This window comes from Gorilla gorilla, chromosome 5 (assembly GCF_029281585.2).
Source record: "Gorilla gorilla gorilla isolate KB3781 chromosome 5, NHGRI_mGorGor1-v2.1_pri, whole genome shotgun sequence".
NCBI classification, from domain to species: domain Eukaryota; kingdom Metazoa; phylum Chordata; class Mammalia; order Primates; family Hominidae; genus Gorilla; species Gorilla gorilla.
The window spans coordinates 72001147-72018333 of NC_073229.2; the positions used below are offsets into that span (position 1 = coordinate 72001147).

The window sequence follows — 17187 nt, forward strand, 5'->3', positions numbered from 1 at the left end:
CCCTAAGGAAATGTGTGAAAAAAGGTTTTGGATAGAATGAAAGGGAGAATATTGTTTCGTCTGATTTTCCCAGAAATATTTTTCTTTTTTTTTTCCGTTCGTGAGAAATAACACTTTCCAGCATGTATGCCTCTTAAAATTTATTTTTCTTCTACTCTGTTTAAATGGGAGAGAGAACATATTTTCTATAAAGATGACCATTTAGAGAATTTCCTCTGTGCTACCTCACAGAGAACATAAAAGGGTAATTATAGAGACTTTTCCTTGTTATAGTATTTCATTCCCGCTTTTCTTCTGAGTTTTTTTTAGACATCTGACTTGCCTCTTTTCCCTACCAAAATGACTGCTTGACATTCAACTTTGATGATTATGTCAGTGACTTTCAGGTTTCTATCTAATGATTCATCAAGTTGTATTTCAACTGTGACCTTCAACTTCCCTTCGTTATGTCACCCACATGTTAATATTACAGGGCAAATACCTTTGTCATAGGCGAAACTGACAATACTGCCTTTTACTCTCTCTGAAAAACTCTGGCTTTGCCACAAACTACCACTTTTTCAACATTTGTTTCTCCATCAAGATGGCCCATATTCTTCTGTCATAAAATCATCTTTTATAATTGCTAACATTTTATTGAGAAATATTTTGGGGTAAATGTTTAAATGAACCTTTTTAGGTGTAGAAATGAATTAGTGGTTTGCTAGATTGTTTTAACGAGAGGAAAGCTGCAGTTTCTTGTAGTGTTACATTTCTTTGGGAAGGTTTACGAACAGAGATTTGGCTTCTCTAAGTTTTGCCATGTTTTTTTTTTTTTTTTATTTAAGGACTGAAGTCCTTATGAGTTTTCTCTATTTTGCTTTGCTTCCTTCCTTTATATGAAAGATGTAATAGACAATTTAGCATAAACAGGTTATGTTCTATACATAATAGACAAATTATCATCAGCACGATAAACTAGTTTCTTAGTATATATCTTTTTTAAAAATTGTCTTTTTGAGACAATATTTGCCTTTTCCTCCAAAATATAGTTAGATAGGCTCACTTCTTCATACACAGAATTTCCATCACCTCTGCACCCCGCCTTTTTTGACATTTCTTTTCTCTTGATTTTATGTGTACATCAAGTTTGGAAAATTGTAACCTATGCTTTAGATTATTCTGTTGCAATTGTCAGTTGTTAATGGGAATTTCTTTTCCATGCCCCTCTTCAGCTGCCTTATGTAGGAGTAAAAATCTTAAAGAGATTTTTATTTGCTTTTAAAGCAGCAAACACCCAAAGAAGACTTATTTGCCACTTCTATCATAATGGTCTGAAGCGTTATTTGCTTAACAAATAGTTGGTGGATATGTAGTGTCTGATAATATCCCAATCTACTGGGAAACAATGACCTTTGGAAAGTTTTACGCAAATGTGTTCTATGTTTTGTTAACACATGATGTTTCTATGTATATTTATTCAAGGGAGATTGGCCACTGCCATATTTAGAACCTCTCATACAAAGTACACTCCAGTTTAAAAATAGGTCTTTGTAATCCCAGCACTTTGGGAGGCCGAGGTGGGCGGATCACGAGGTCAGGAGATGAAGACCATCCTGGCTAACACGGTGAAATCCCGTCTCTACTAAAAAAATACAAAAAATCAGCAGGGTGTGGTGGCGGGCGCCTGTGGTCCCAGCTACTCAGGAGGCTGAGGCGGGAGAATGGCGTGAACCCAGTAGGAGGAGCTTGCAGTGAGCTGAGATCCCTGCCACTGCACTCCAGGCTGGGCAACAGAGCGAGACTCCATCTCAAAAAAAATAGGTCTTTGTTAAAATAGAATTTTTAAATTCTTTATTGGTTTTATCTGTAAGGTATTAAACAACAACATTTCAAAAGAGAGAGAGGACATCTATGTAAAAATAATTTTAAATAGTATCCAAAATAAATGTTATTCTGAGATTAGAAAGTTCAAAAATTTTGTTTGTTGGCTGCGTGCAGTGGCTCACGCCTGTAATCCCAGCTCTTTGGGAGGCTGAGGTAGAAGGATTCCTTGAGCCCAGGAGTCTGAGACCAGCCTGGGAAACATAGGGAGACCACATCTCTACAAAAAATTTAAAAATAAGCCAGGTGTGGTGGCATGCATTTGTAGTCTCCAGCTACTCAGGAGGCTGAGGCGGGAGGATAGCTTGAGCCCAAGAATTCGAGGTGGCAGTGATCTATAATTGTGCCATCTCACTTCAGCCTGAGCAACAAAACAAGACCTCCATCTCTTAAAAAAAAAATTGTTTGTTTGTAAGGAAAAAAAGATGCATTCATATGTTTTATTTCACAAGAGTGTCTGTCTCAAACCTTCTCCTCAAATTTTGAGACAAGATTAGCCTGTGTATAGAACCACAGATGGTAACAATCACATACCTTTGGCATGTGGGTGAGAATCTTAAAGACATTTTTATTTGCCAGTTTATGTACCAAATTGTCTTACAATACGTAAGATATTTTTGATGAAACTAGTGCTCCTCTCCAAATACACTGCCTCCCTCCCTCCCTACACAGTTTCAATTCTATAACTGCCTTAAAATGTTTCGTGCGATAGCTGTTAATAAGTATGCTTAGGAAATGCAATCAAAGATATTGGCTTGTGATTTTCTTTTCTGTACTGTACATTTGTTTTGGCTCATGAGACGTGAGATCAAGGTAGAATGCATATAGGAGAACATAATGAAAATTGGGGGTATTCTTTGAATATGAATGCTAAGTTTAATGCGTTTAAAAACATTTTACAATCTCTCAACCTTGGCGATATTGGCATATATTTTAAAATGTGTGTTATAGACAGATTTTGAATGAGGACAAACCTAAAATATGACAAGATATATAAGTTTGAAGATGAGTTATATGAAGATAATTGGGAACCTTCTCTTCCTTTCTGTGACCCAAGATAAAATATCTTAAAATAAGCAATTTAGGCAGGAAAAACAATAAATCCTAATGAGAAGAGCAACCAAGAGAAGGCATAAGAGAAGCAAAGAGCTAAAGCTGGTAATCAAACTGTGTTTTGACTTCCACTAAAATAAAACAAAGGACAGCTTGTGAAGTTCAGCCTATGGAGAACAGAATCAAGCTAGCGATGCAAATCATTTAAAATAAATGTATAGAAAGAAAACCCCAATATTTTTTTTAAAAAGAAATGTATTTTTGTCCATTTCAAAGACTTCATGGAAAAGGAGACCTATACTAAGTTTGTAAATTCAAAGTTGGTGTTTCTTTAGGGATGGGATTACCGGTAGGTTTTAGAGTTTTTAAAAATAATGTTCTAATGTTCAAATAAGGGCATCCTAAGTGGAATTTAATTTATTGTAGCTCAGGCATCCAAATATCAATTTTCCTTATGAACCTTAAGATCTTTAATTTTTTTTAACCTTACTTTCTCTTGAAAATAAAAAACTACCTTTGTTAAGTAAATAAACAGCTTACCAGGAGCTGACTTGTCTAATTATTTTTATGTAATAAAGTTGGGAGGGCCGGGTGCAGTGTCTCAGGCCTGTAATCCCAGCACTTTGGGAGGCTGAGGCGGGTGGATTACCTGAGGTCAGGAGTTCAAGACCAGCCTGGCCAACATGGTGAAACCCCATCTCTACTAAAAATACAAAAAATTAGCTGGCCGTGGTGGCGGGTGCCTATAATCCCAGCTACTCAGGAGTCTGAGGCAGGAGAATCGCTTGAGGTTGCTGTGAGCCAAGATCACACCATTGCACTCCAACCTGGGCAACAGAGTGAGACTCTGTACCCAAAAATAAAAATAAAAATCAATAAAAATAAGGTTGGGAGGTTTAGCATAATTTATCTGCAAAAGGAAAGCAAGTTTATATGATGTTTATTACATTGGGTTAAGTTCAGAAAAAATAGAGTTGTTTTTCTCTCTCTTAAGCTTAGGTCTCCATGAATTGCATGCGGTTGAAGACTGGCCCATTGCAGGGCATGGTAGAGTCAAGCTAGTTTAACCTTCCCATGTCAAAAACTACATTTAGGCAGGATCTGATGACTTGATTCATTTTTATGTGTAATAGAACCAAAGGAAAGCTAGGGCAGCTTGGTTTTACAGAAACAGTTTTGAAGTGTGTATTCTGGCTGTGACATTGTGGTTAATCACCTCTACTCTGTGCATTTATGAAACCTGAATCTCATCAGTGAAATGAGGGGATGGCACCAGATCAGTGATTCTCAACCAGAGATGATTTTACAACTGAGAAAGTGGGGTGCTACTAGCATTTAGTAGGTGGCGGCCAGGGATAATGCCAAAAATCATACAATGCCCAGTACATTCCCACACAACAAAGAATTACCCAGCCTCAAATGGCAATAATGCTGGCATTGAGAAACCCTGGACTAGAACATCTCTTGGCACTCTCTGCTCCAATACTATGAATAATGAAGCTCATTACTTTATCCCTGCCAAGGGCAATTCAGTTCAACCAACATTGATTAGGTGCCTTCTTTTTGTGTTCTTAGTTCTTTAGGGAGAACTAAGAACTTCCCCCTATTTGACATAAAAAAAGAAGGTAAAACTCTATCTCTGGAATTCGTCATATTCCAAATATTGTCCCATGTAGCTTCTATCATGGTAGCTCTGTTTGATAAGGAATGTACATTTTCACTGATTCCAGATATATCGGCAAAATTATGGCTTTTCACATTTCTAGACATTTCTTCTTTCTTACTTGTTTCCCCAATTATTAGTTTCCAAGACAATCAACTAAAAGAGAAATTTGAAAGAGTCAGAGGGTTTATATAACTCTTAAAATCCATGTTGTTGGATTAAGCCATTCCTGATATTGGACCTTATTGTCTTCACCCGCACAATGAGAGTGGCGTACAATGCACTATTGAAAGTCTCCTTGTATCCTGAAATTCTGTGTTTATGTCTTTAAATACTGTTGGAGCCCTGATATTTGATGATTAGATGATTCAAAAAAGAGGGGGGAAAACAAGTATTATTTAGGTCACATGTTTGGAGAGATGGAAAGTCTTAATTTATGGTTTAAGTCAACATCATGACAAATACCCAGCTCTATAGGGTTTACTATGATGTGCAGGTGTGTGTGTACCTGTGTGTGTGCGCCTGTGTGTGTGCACATGCATGGGCTTGCCCCGGCCCCTGCAATTTGGATAGAGCAATTTTGGGTAGAGAATTTTTTTTCCCCTTTCTTTAAAAGTCAGTTTCTATACACTTCCTATTTGTATTGAGAAATCATCAATATGATTTATTGTCATTATGTCCCCTTGAATAACTATAATTTTGTTTTCCTTTGCCTTAAATTAAAACCCCTAAGAGATAATTTATTTTCAAAATTAAATATGTGTGTGTATGCAAAAGATGATTAAATACACACACATACATATTTAGTAGTTTTTTAAAGGGTCTTGGTATTTGCTACTTAAGTTACTTTTTATTTCTTTTTCACATTGGTAAATTTGTCAACTATTTCTGCTGTAAATATACTTAATAAGAAGGCTAACTAGGCAACCTAAAATTTAAATGAAGATACTTTTAATAATGAAGGTGAACATGTCTGCACTTCCCTGTTTCTGGATTTACTGTCTCAGCTTTCTTCAAGTGCAAAGGACACCATATTTCATTCATGTGTTTCATAATTATAAAAGACTCTGGGTTAATCCTTGCAATAAACTTTGGGGATAACTTTTGCCTTTTAAATCTCTCTCTGGAAAGTGATGTGAGACTTAAAAAGACTCTGTATAAGAAAATAATTTAGTTGTAGAACATCAAACTTTTCACTTAAATCCCTTGTTAAGACAATAATAGATTCAAAAGAACAAAAGGTCAGTATATTAAAAACTGTAAGATCACTTAAAAATATAATACTCCTTAAGCATGAACAATATGAATGCTTCATTTAATGTGCCTAAATGTATAGATTTTGTAACACTAAAACGTTGTAATGCTATAATAAAGACATATCTCAGGCCAGGCTTGGTGGCTCACGCCTGTAATCCCAGCACTTTGGGAGGTCAAGGCAGGCAGATTACCTGAGGTCTGGAGTTCCAAACCAGCCTGGCCAACATGGTGAAACCCCGTCTCTACTAAAAATACAAAAATTAGCCAGGCATGGTGGTACGTGCCTGTAATCCCAGCTACTTGGGAGGCTGAGGCAGGAGAATTGCTTGAACCCGGGAGGCGGAGGTTGCAGTGAGCCAAGATTGCATCACTGCCACTGCACTACAGCCTGGGCAATGGAGTGAGACTTTGTCTCAAAAAAAAAAAAAAAAAAACAACAACAACAACAACAAAAAACCACATATCTTGTATGTACGTAATCTGTTCAGAATTTCAAAATTGTGAAAGTTTTTTTTTAATTCAAAGATATCTACATGCTTTTCGAATCAATAAAGTTGTAATTAGCTGATGTTTGTATGCATTGTATCTCCACTTGAAAATGTTACACCAAAATAATAAAACCATGGTCTATTCTGTTTTCCTAACAAAGATATGGTACTTTGACTACCTGACTGCCATAGAAATCAAGAAGAGCATAGCCATTTATTTTTTATGTGATTTTATAAAGATAATCCTATCTCTTTAACAGTAAGTCACAAATCTGCAGGCAGCAGTCAAGTAACACATTTTCAAGCAACTTATACTTATTTGCTTAGTATAATTTTCTACCATTCTTTGAAATGGAACAACTCTTATGCTCAGAGCATCTCTTGCAGTTTTAAAATCCAGCTAGTTTTTGAAAATCTCTTTTGAGATGTCTCAAAATGACATCTGTCGGAGTCTCCTCCCTCTTTTTGTAAAAGGCTTTCTGCCAAGACACACCCAACAGCCATTTCTAGTCTATGATTTCCATACCAGACTAGCCACAGGGGAACTTGTGAATTGGTCCATTTATTCTAGATTTACTTGGCAATCGCTGGAAAAATTCTCTCTAATCTCTTATTCCCCAGATTTATCAGGGATTATCTTCACCACCACTACTTTCACCCTGGGAGTCAGCTCAGTGCTGACAGTGGTCATAGGGACCTTGCCTAGTCCTATTGAGACTTCTGATCTTGTTGTTTTCCTCTGTTCCCTCCATCCTCCTGCTCTCAGTCCCAGCACAGTTCACACATTCTTACTCTGATTAATTATGTTCTTTTCCAGAGGTTTGATGTCCTAGCTCCTAGGCTTTTGAAACCCAATTTTTTCTCTGTCAAAGTATTAACTCTGCCATGAGTTTCCAAAATCTATTTTGAAACCCAAACTCTACTTTTTCCTTTTTGCAATTCTGCTTTAACATTTTAATCCAGAAACATGAGGATGGAATTAATCTTTAGCTACCTGGGTTGACAGAAGGAACACAGAACACAGGACTATGAGAAAGACAAAACTAGAAAACATTTACGAGCATGTGGTCTCCACAATGCTGAGTAGTGAGTGCTGTGGTTTTATGCTGAATGGTGTTGCTACTTCTCTGTCTACTTATCCCCCTTTCCTCTACACTTAATATTCAGGCATTTAACATTTGTGCCAGGCTCTGCAATAGGCCTGGGTGATTCCCCAGGAAATAAAGGAGACGATATCCCTCCCTCATGGAGCTTAGATTCTAGTAAGTTCTCAATATTCTGGACCCTGGTCTCTGCCTTTTTGCTCCTATTTGTAACCTTTTCTGCACACTGTGTACTTCCTCACTAAAAGCTGTCCACTTTACACTCAGGCTGCACATTCTGTGGACTCCTACTGCAACGGAAGTGACACGTCTGGTCCTTGGGTCCTCTGATCATTGAGGAACCCTATTCTTGTGGCTAGTTACTGTAGCCTTTGACTTTCCTACTTCCTGAAAAAGAGAAAAAGACGATGATAGAATTCAATGGCAAGAACATGGGCTTTTGTGATTTTTGAAAAAATCAGTCCTTACTGAACTTCAATTTTATCCTACAAAAATGGGGCTACTAATCACCATTTCTAATGGATCCCATACTAATATGTATTTGTGATTTTTTTAAAAGTATAATTTCTTTAAATTTTTTCCAAGTGCTTTCATCTTTATTGCAGTATAATTGACAAAAATTATACCTATTTAAGGTGTAAAATGTGATGATTTGATGTATGTGTACATTGTGTAACGATTACCACAGTCAAATTAATCAATGTGACTATTAATGTACTAGTTACTCTGTGCATGTATATGGGAGAAGAGATGAGGACACATAAAATCTATTCTCAGCAAATTTCAAGTAAAAAGTAAAATATTATTAACTGTAGTCACCATGCTATACATTAGCTCTCCAGAACTTATTCCTTTGATAACTGAATGTTTCTACCCTTTAAACACCATTTCTCCTTTTCACTTAAATCCCTTATTAAGACAATAATAGATTCAAAACAACAAAACATCCATTTCAACCAAAAGTCCATTCCAACCCCTGGCAACCACCATTCTACTCTTTGCTTCTGTAATTCTGACTATTTTAGATTCCACTAAAGTGAGATCACGTAATATTTGTCCTTTTGTGACTGGCTAATTTCACTTGGCATAATATATTTGGAATTCATTCATGTTATTGAAAATGGCAGGGTTTCTTTCTTTTTTAAGGCTGAATAATATTGCATTGTTTAACACGTTTTATTTATTCATTTATCCATCAACAGACACTTTGGTTGTTGCCATATCTAATTGTTAAGAATGATACTGCAATGGTTGAATGAAATACTCACCATCAAAGGGCTCTAAAGACTTAAATGTTTCTTGTTATCATTTCCTTTAGAATCACTGCAGTTTTGGAAGAAAGGGGTTGATTTCCTGCTAAAGGGTCAACCGAATATATTGTCTTCTTTCTCTCTTCCATTATGAGCAATTGTAGAAGCCTATTTTCTATGTTACTTTTGACTTCGTCAATTTTAACTGCTCCTCCGTCCTAAACACCTCCACATGGGAAATAAAAGACCAGAATCAAACTATATGTATAGAAAAACGTAAAACTCAGCATTGTAGTCCTCTGCTGCTCACTGTGATTGATTGTGGAGTATTTTTTTTTCTTTCCCCTTGAGTGTACCTCCATCAGATACTTCCATGCTGATCCATGCCATCTGTTCTGTGAAACTTGCTGTCAGACAACCATACACTTTAAGCACTAAGTTATCTAAATTCTATCTTAAAAATTATGTTGTGATTATTAAAAATCTTTTTTTATATAGAGGATTTCAAATAGCTAAGCATATGCTAAATTTTTCATACTTCACAAGTTCAAATTTTCTTGGTTCAAATCAGGATTCAAAATACATGTGTTGCTTTAAATATGTCTGTTTGAAAAAATGCATATGGATTCTCCAAAATTTGGGTTTCTAAGCAAGAAGATATGCCATATAATCAAAACCAATTTATATTGGCTTTATCTTAGTGAAATGTAGATAATCACAATCTCTTCTTTCTTAGTAACATGGGGTTTCTGTGATGCTGTCTGTAAAGTGTTGATGTCTTTAGATAAAGGGGTCGCTCTTTAAGAAAATATTACTACTGTTCATGATTTTATTAGCAAGGTGTTGATTTAAATTAAAACTGTAGCAAAAATGCTATGGCTCTGATTTTAAACTGCTGTAAGTTCTAGACAGCAAAGGAAAGCTGAAAATAAATGCTGCATTTAAAAATAAATGTTGCTTTACCAAAGAGGTGGGAAGATGGAAGACAGGATGGAGTGAAAGGCTCCAGTAATTTTACCTATGGTACTCTGAGTTCACAAAGGTGTCTTGTACTCAGACAGAAAACCGCAGCGTGAAGAGGGGACAGCATGAGTGAAGAGAAAGTGAATTTTCACCCTTCACTTCCAAACCACAGGAAAGGAAGTGACTTTAAAATGCCAGGATGGAACAAAAGCATTTCAGATGTGCAGGCTTTAATAAGAAGAGCTCAAAATGCCTTAAAACGCCCTTTGATGTTGCAATGGAAACAGTTTTTGAAGTTAAACAGTATGATTTGATGGTTGAGTAGAAAGTAGGCTTTTTATAGAGCACCAAATGCATCAGATATGGCTATAACACTAATTTTCTGATGTGTCTGTCAGTTAAGCAGAGCTAAATTAATATATTCACTGCATATTTGTCTGCTAATTTTTCTTTAACAAACAAAGATATTACTTGCTTCATAAGTTCCTGTCTTCTTGAAGTTTTGTAGTATATGATAGTATCATCTCAAAAATAATTAATTCTTTTCAAAAATCAAGCTCCTCAGTAAAGCCTTTTTTTGAAAAATTAGTTCTATGTATACTGAAATTGAAAGAGGACAATTCTCAAGTGACTAAAAAGTGGTTTAAAGCATTTTATCAGAAATAACTATGTTACCTATCTCATTGATGGAAACATGTCCAAGACTGTTTTATGATCCCTGTACATCCCTCAGAAACTAAAACATTAAAAGATTCATGTATTGCATGCTAAAGCAGGATAGAGTGATGTTCATTTTCAAGAATCATTTAGAATAGAGATCTCTAAAGTATTAGGTACCAACCTCAAGATAATTTGCTGGGGTGGAAGTCGGGCACAAGTTAGACATGATAGAGATGCCATTAGTGTATTTTGAAGCAAATCTCAAACAGGGGTCACAAGCTATGGTCTGTGGGCCAAACCTGGCTCACCAGTGTTTTTATAAATAAAGTATTATTGGAACATGGCCTTGCCTATTTCAGTTATGTGTCACTTAAGAATGGGATATGTTTTGAGAAATGCATCATTAGGTGATTTTGTCATTGTGTGAACATCAGAGGGAATTACACAAATCCAGACAGTGTAGCCCATTACACCTAGGCTATGTGGTATAGGCTATTACTGCTGGGCTACAAACCTGTACAGCACATTACTGTACTGAATACTGTAAGCAATTGTAACACAATGGTAACTATTTGTGTATCTAAACATATCTGATCATAGACAGGGTACTGTGAAAATACAATATAAAAAATAAAAGAAGGAACACCTGTATAGTGCACTTACCATGAATGGAGGTTGCTCTGGGTGAATCAGTGAGTGAGTGGCGAGTATACGTGAAGGCCTAGGACATTACTTGTACATTATTGTAGACTTTAGGAACACTTAGAGTACACTAAATTTATTAATATTTTTTTGAGATGGAGTCTTGCTCTGTTGCCCAGGTTGGAAGGCAGTGGTGCGATCTTGGCTCACTGCAGCCTTCATCTTCTGGGTTCAAGCGATTCTCCTGTGTCAGCCTCCCGGTAGCTGGGACTACAGGTGCACGCCATCATACATAGTTTTTTGTATTTTTAGTAGAGATGGGATTTTGCCATGTTGGCAAGGCTGGTGTTGAAGTCCTGACCTCAGGTGATCTGCCCACCTCAGCCTCCCAAAGTACTGGGATTACAGGTGTGAGCCACCACGACTGGCCACATTTTCTTTTTTCAATAATAACCTCAGCTTACTGTAATTTTTTACTTAATAAACTTGAAGTTTTTAAACTTTTTGACTCTTATAATAAACAAAATGCAAACACAGGCCAGGTGCGGTGGCTCACACCTGTAATCCTAGCACTTTGGGAGTCTGAGGCAGGCGGATCATGAGGTCAGGAGATGAAGACCATCCTGGCTAACATGGTGAAACCCTGTCTCTACCAAAAATACAAAAAAAAATTAGCCGGGCATGGTGGCGGGCGCCTGTAGTCCCAGCTACTCGGGAGGCTGAGGCAGGAGAATGGTGTGAACCCGGGAGGTGGAGCTTGTAGTGAGCCGAGATCACGCCACTGTACTCCAGCCTGGGGACAGAGCGAGACTCCGTCTCAAAAAAAATAAAAATAAAAAATAAAAATAAAAATAAAAAGATACAAACACATTATGCAGCTGTACAAAAATATTTTTTATTTATATCCTTAATCTATAAGCTTTTTCTCTATTTTAAAATTTGCTGGATTTTTTTTCTTTTTTTTTTTTTACATTTTAAACTTTTTTTTTTTTTTTTTTCTCAAACACAAGTACACAAGTTAGCCTAGGCAGGGTCAGGATCACAAGACATCACTCTGCAATAGGAATTTTTCGGCTCCATGTTAATCTTATGGGACCACCAATACATATATGGTCTGCTGACCAAAACATCTTTATGCAGTGCATGACTGTATGTATCTATTGTTTAAGGCTGCTTTCATGTTACTATGTTAGGATTGAGTAATTGTGACAGATTTATGGTTTGCAAAGCCTTCAATATGTACTGATGGGAACTTTACAGGAAAATGTTTGCCAACTTCTAACATAAAATAACAAGAAAGATTCTAAGCTTTGCTGATTTATATAGGTTTACATGGGTCTCCTTTGTAGGTCTGAATGCTAGATAGTTACAACTCATATATATTCTAAATGAGATTCCTTGGAAAAGTGTCAGGCCTTTCTAACTTGGGGTGATGGACAGTGAGCCCTCAGTTGGCCATTCCTTAAGCCTGTTGTATCTTATTGCATTATGTGTGCCCAGTTAGCTAGACATACGATTTATCATTTTTAACTATTTTTAAAGAAAATAGTCATCTTAAAATAAGCAAATGACTTTTTTAAAAAAAACCTTCGGCAAGATAATCTAGATTGACTATACCACTGCTGATACAAGCACAAGCAACAAGAAATAGCAAAGGTGACACCATATCTATGTCTAACATAAGCTTGTCATCAGACATACGTATCCATTTTAAACCCTGAAAATCTACTTGAATTTGATAAGAAGTAGGTTATTTTTTGAAATGATTAAAACAATTTAAAATATAGTTTTATATCTGCTTTTATTATGAATATACCTGTCCTTAAGTTTATATTTTTGCCTTGAGTTTTAACTAATAATTGCATTATGGCATCATACTTGATAAGACATTAACAAAACCGGCATCCAAGGTCATGAAGCTGTGCAATTTTCAGTACTGTTTAAAGACACAAGGTACTCAATATTACAGTGTAAAGTTTTACTGAAGTAAATGATAAAATTCTCTTTTGAAGAATCTTAATAGGGAAAAAATGAAAAACCCAATTCAGCTGGGGATACGTGTGTTCTTCCTGCTGAAGTATTTATTGCAGAATAATAACAATAGAATGATGAACTGAAATTTATTCCTTTGTAATTAAATGCCATTAGAAAATGCATAGAAAACACCTTTGAAGATCTGAAAAAGTGAGTAATGAGCCAATTACTCCCAATATGGGAGTTTTATTATGCAGTTGGATCAAAGTATAGATTTTAAAATATTCTCAGTTTATAACATTTGTTTTCTAAATATAAAATATACAGAAAGTGACATTTGAAATATATGAAATACACGGAAAGTGACATTTTGGATTCTGAAGGGAAAAATAAATAATAAAAAATTTGTTCTCTAAAGTAAGTGACTTCTTTAATAAAAACACTGTTTTATGAGAAAATTCTGGAGGTATAATAGCAATGGGCTACATTAATGATTGTACTATGAGGTTGCAGTTACATCAACATTTATAGGTAACCTATAATGACAAAGGAGATACACACACACACACACACACACGTAGAGGATTCTTTACAATAATAAAACTCTATTCATGAGAAGGACTATGAAAATCTTTGGGATCATTTGGAGTTTCTCAAGTCATGGCAAATTATTTTAAAAAGTAACAAACTTCAAGATGCATTAGAAAGGCTTGTTTTTGAGAAATACAAGTGGGGTTCCTGATTTAATGCTCTATCTCTCTGTGGCAGCCTTGGCACAGACAAGTTGCCATGGAAATTGCTGTATAGCTGATGATAGTCTTCATTATTTTAGAAGTAGAGGCTAAACCAACTCATACCCCAAACCCTGGGCACAAAGATAATCCCAGGTAGTGGTCCTTTCCCTGTATGAACCTGTTGGAAAAACATCTCGTCCAGGAAATTCATTTGCTATGGAAATAAATAAAATACAAAAGGAAAAAAAGAACTCCAGAGTGAATAACAAACAAAATTAATATTTAACTTGAGACTTTTAAAACAAAGTGTAGTGAACAGTTGAAAAGTGACAGAGTATTCCAGATACCTACCACAAATTAAAAAAAAGGAGAGATCATAATCTGCAAAATGGGCAGGTTGAATTCAGGCTAAAAGTTCCTTAAGCAAGACACATAAGACCCCCTTATAATGCTAAAAGATGGCATTTACAAGGAAAATACAGTCATTAGAATATGAAAAATCAAAATGTAATATCAATCTTCATAAGGCAAAAGCAGGAGATAAGATCTGGAAAAAGTGAAAATATATTATTGGTAAAATATTTTGTTGACTCATTTTTTCAGTTTATCGTAGATTAAATAAAAAATAGGTAAAAGTAGATCATCTTGAGTAAATCTAATTTATATATATTCAGACTCTATCCTGCAAACAAAACAAAATATTACTCTTTTTAATATCTGTGGAACTCTCATAAAAACTGACTATACATTAAGCTAAAAAAGAAAACCTATTAATTGCCAAGATGGAAGCAATATACACAAATTTATCTGATCACAAAGAACTTGTAAATTAATAACAAAGTTAGAAAACATAAAAAGTTTCTGACATTTGTAAATTGAAAATTTTGCTTTTTCATGAAACTTTATCAAAGAGGAAATTCAGAATAAAATTTCTGTGTTTTTCTTCTTTTATTCTCTAACTTTATTGAGGTATAATTGACAATTAAAAATTGTGTATATTTTAGGTAAAAAACTTGATGTTTTGATACATGTATGTATTGTGAAGTGATCACCACAATCAAGCTAGCATATTTATCACCTCATGCAATTAACATTATTATACTATTATTGTTGTGGTAAGAATATTTAGGATCTGCCCTCTTAGCAATCAAGCCTACAGAGTATAGAGTACACTATTGTTAGTTATATTAATATTGCCATTCATTAGATCTCCAGAAGTTATTCATCTTTGGTAACTGAAACTTTGTACCTTTTGACTAACAGTGACCCATTTTCCCCTCCCCTCTGCCCCTGGTAATCACTATTCTACTCTCTGCCTTCTATGAGTTTGACTATTTTGGATTTCACATTTAAGTTATGTATTGCACTATTTGTCTTTCTGTGTCTGGTTTATTTCACTTAACATAATGTCCTCCAGGTTAATTCATATTGTCACAGATGGCAGGATTTCCTTGTTGTTTAAGGCTGATTAATATTCCATTATATGTATTTATGTATTATACCACCTTTCCTTTATCCACTTACCTGTCAATACACATCTAGTTTATTCCCATTTCTTGGCTATAGTTCTGCAGTGTACATGAAAGTACAGATATCTCTTCAAGACACTGATTTAATTTCCTTTGATGATATACCCAGAAGTGGGAATGATGCATTTTTATGGTAGCCATATTTTAAATTTTGGGGGGAAACTTCATACTGTTTTCCTTACTGACTTACCAATTAGCATTCCCACCAACAGTGTACAAGTGTTCTCTTTTTTCTGCATTCTGACCAACACTCATTCCTATTGCTAATACTCATTCCAACAGGTGTGATATGATAGCTCATGGTGGTTTTGATTTGCATTTCCCTGATGACTAGTGATGTTGAGCACCCTTTCATATACCTGTTGGTCTTTTCATATGCTCATTGGCTATATCTTCTTTTGAAAAATATCTATTCAGGTCCCTTGCCCATTTTTTAATTGAGTTATTTGTGCTTTTTTGGTATTGAGTTGTATGAGGTTTTTTTGAAATACATATATTTTGGATGTTAATCTTTTATATATACAGTTTGCAAATATTTTCTTCCTATATACTGTAGGTTGCCTTTTCACACTGTTGAATGTTCCCTTTGCTGTAGAGATTTTTTTAAGTTTGTTGCAATCCCACTTATCTATTTTTGCTTTTGGTGTCTGTTCTTTTGCTGTCATATCAACAAACAAACAAACAAACAAAAACATTACCCACAACAATGTCAAGCAGAAGCTTTTTTTCGTTTGCTTCTAGTAGTTATACAGTTTTGAATCTTATGTTTATGTGTTTAATCCATTTTGAGTTGATTTTTGTATATTGTGTGAAATAAGGATCCAGTTTCATTCTTCTGCATGAGGACATACAGTTTTCACCACACCGTTTATTGAGGAGACTATCCTTTCACCTTGTTAAAGATTAGTTGTCCAACCATAATGGGTAGATTTATTTTTGTTCCACTGGTCTATAGTCTGCTTTTATGACAGTGCCATACTGTTTTGATTACTATGGCTTTGTAATATACTTTGAAATCACAAAATGTGATACCTTCAAAAAAGGGTGTTTGAAAAATTTCTTTGGATTCACTGAGAGTATTTTTAATATTGTCTTTTTGGCTTGCATACGACTTCTGATCTTTGTATAATAAGCTTATATTACTTTGTAATTATATTAAAACTAAGCCTTTTAAAAAGTAAAAAGAAGATCTAACTCGAAAAAATAGAAAATAAAATTTCTATCTGGAAAAGTAAGCTAATGAAATCATTTTTCAAATTATTGTCTATTAGAACTGATAAGATATAGTTAAAATAGTCCTTGAAAGGAAATTTATAATGTAAAAATGCTAAATGAATAAGAAGAGTAATAAAGGTCAACCAAGTAAGCATTCAATTTGGAAAATTTAAAAACAAAAATAAAACAAATATTTAGAGGAAACATTATTTAAGGAGAAAATCCTTATTCTTTGCATAAGAAAATAAATGAAAAGGACTTTATAGGATTAGAAAACAATAAATAGCTAGAAAGCAGAACAGTTGTAAAACTCATAATAGCATGTATTCTTTGAAAAAAGTGCAAAATAGCAAACTGTTAGTTAAACAGATCAATAAAAAGGGAGAAAATATAAAATACAAAATGAGAAATAAACATGAAAATAACTAACAATATAGAGGACACAAAATACGACACTGCTTCTCTCACCCTTATGCAAGTGAATTAGGAAATCCACAGGAAATAAATACTTTATAGCAAAAATACCTAGAAAAATATAAAAATAAAACTCCAGTAAACCAATTACCAAAAGAAAAACTGAAAAAAAAAATGAAAAGTTACCCTCAAAAAGCTCCAGGTCACAAATAGATTCCCAGGGAAATTCGAACAATCTTTTAAGGAACAAATTCAGTTATGTGTTGCTTAACGATGGAAATACATTCTGAGAAATCCATCCTTAGGGGAATTCTTTTATTATTATTATTATTTTATTTTTCCATAAGTTATTGGGGTATAGGTGGTATTTGGTTACATG

At 34.8% G+C, this 17187-nt stretch overlaps 1 protein-coding gene across 10 annotated transcripts in view; it reads left to right on the top strand.

The window, feature by feature from the left end:
- The window catches only part of MLIP (muscular LMNA interacting protein), a 243042-nt gene that overhangs the window by 183130 nt on the left and 42725 nt on the right, over positions 1-17187 (top strand). Inside the window, exon 12 of one of the 10 annotated variants that reach the window (XM_004044223.5) lies at positions 7695-7969. The exons of the other annotated variants lie outside the window; for them this stretch is intronic. Coding sequence (XP_004044271.2) covers positions 7695-7757 — 63 coding nt within the window. The 3' untranslated portion in view covers positions 7758-7969. Of the gene's footprint in view, positions 1-7694; positions 7970-17187 lie in introns of those variants that run through there. 10 annotated transcript variants of the gene reach the window in all.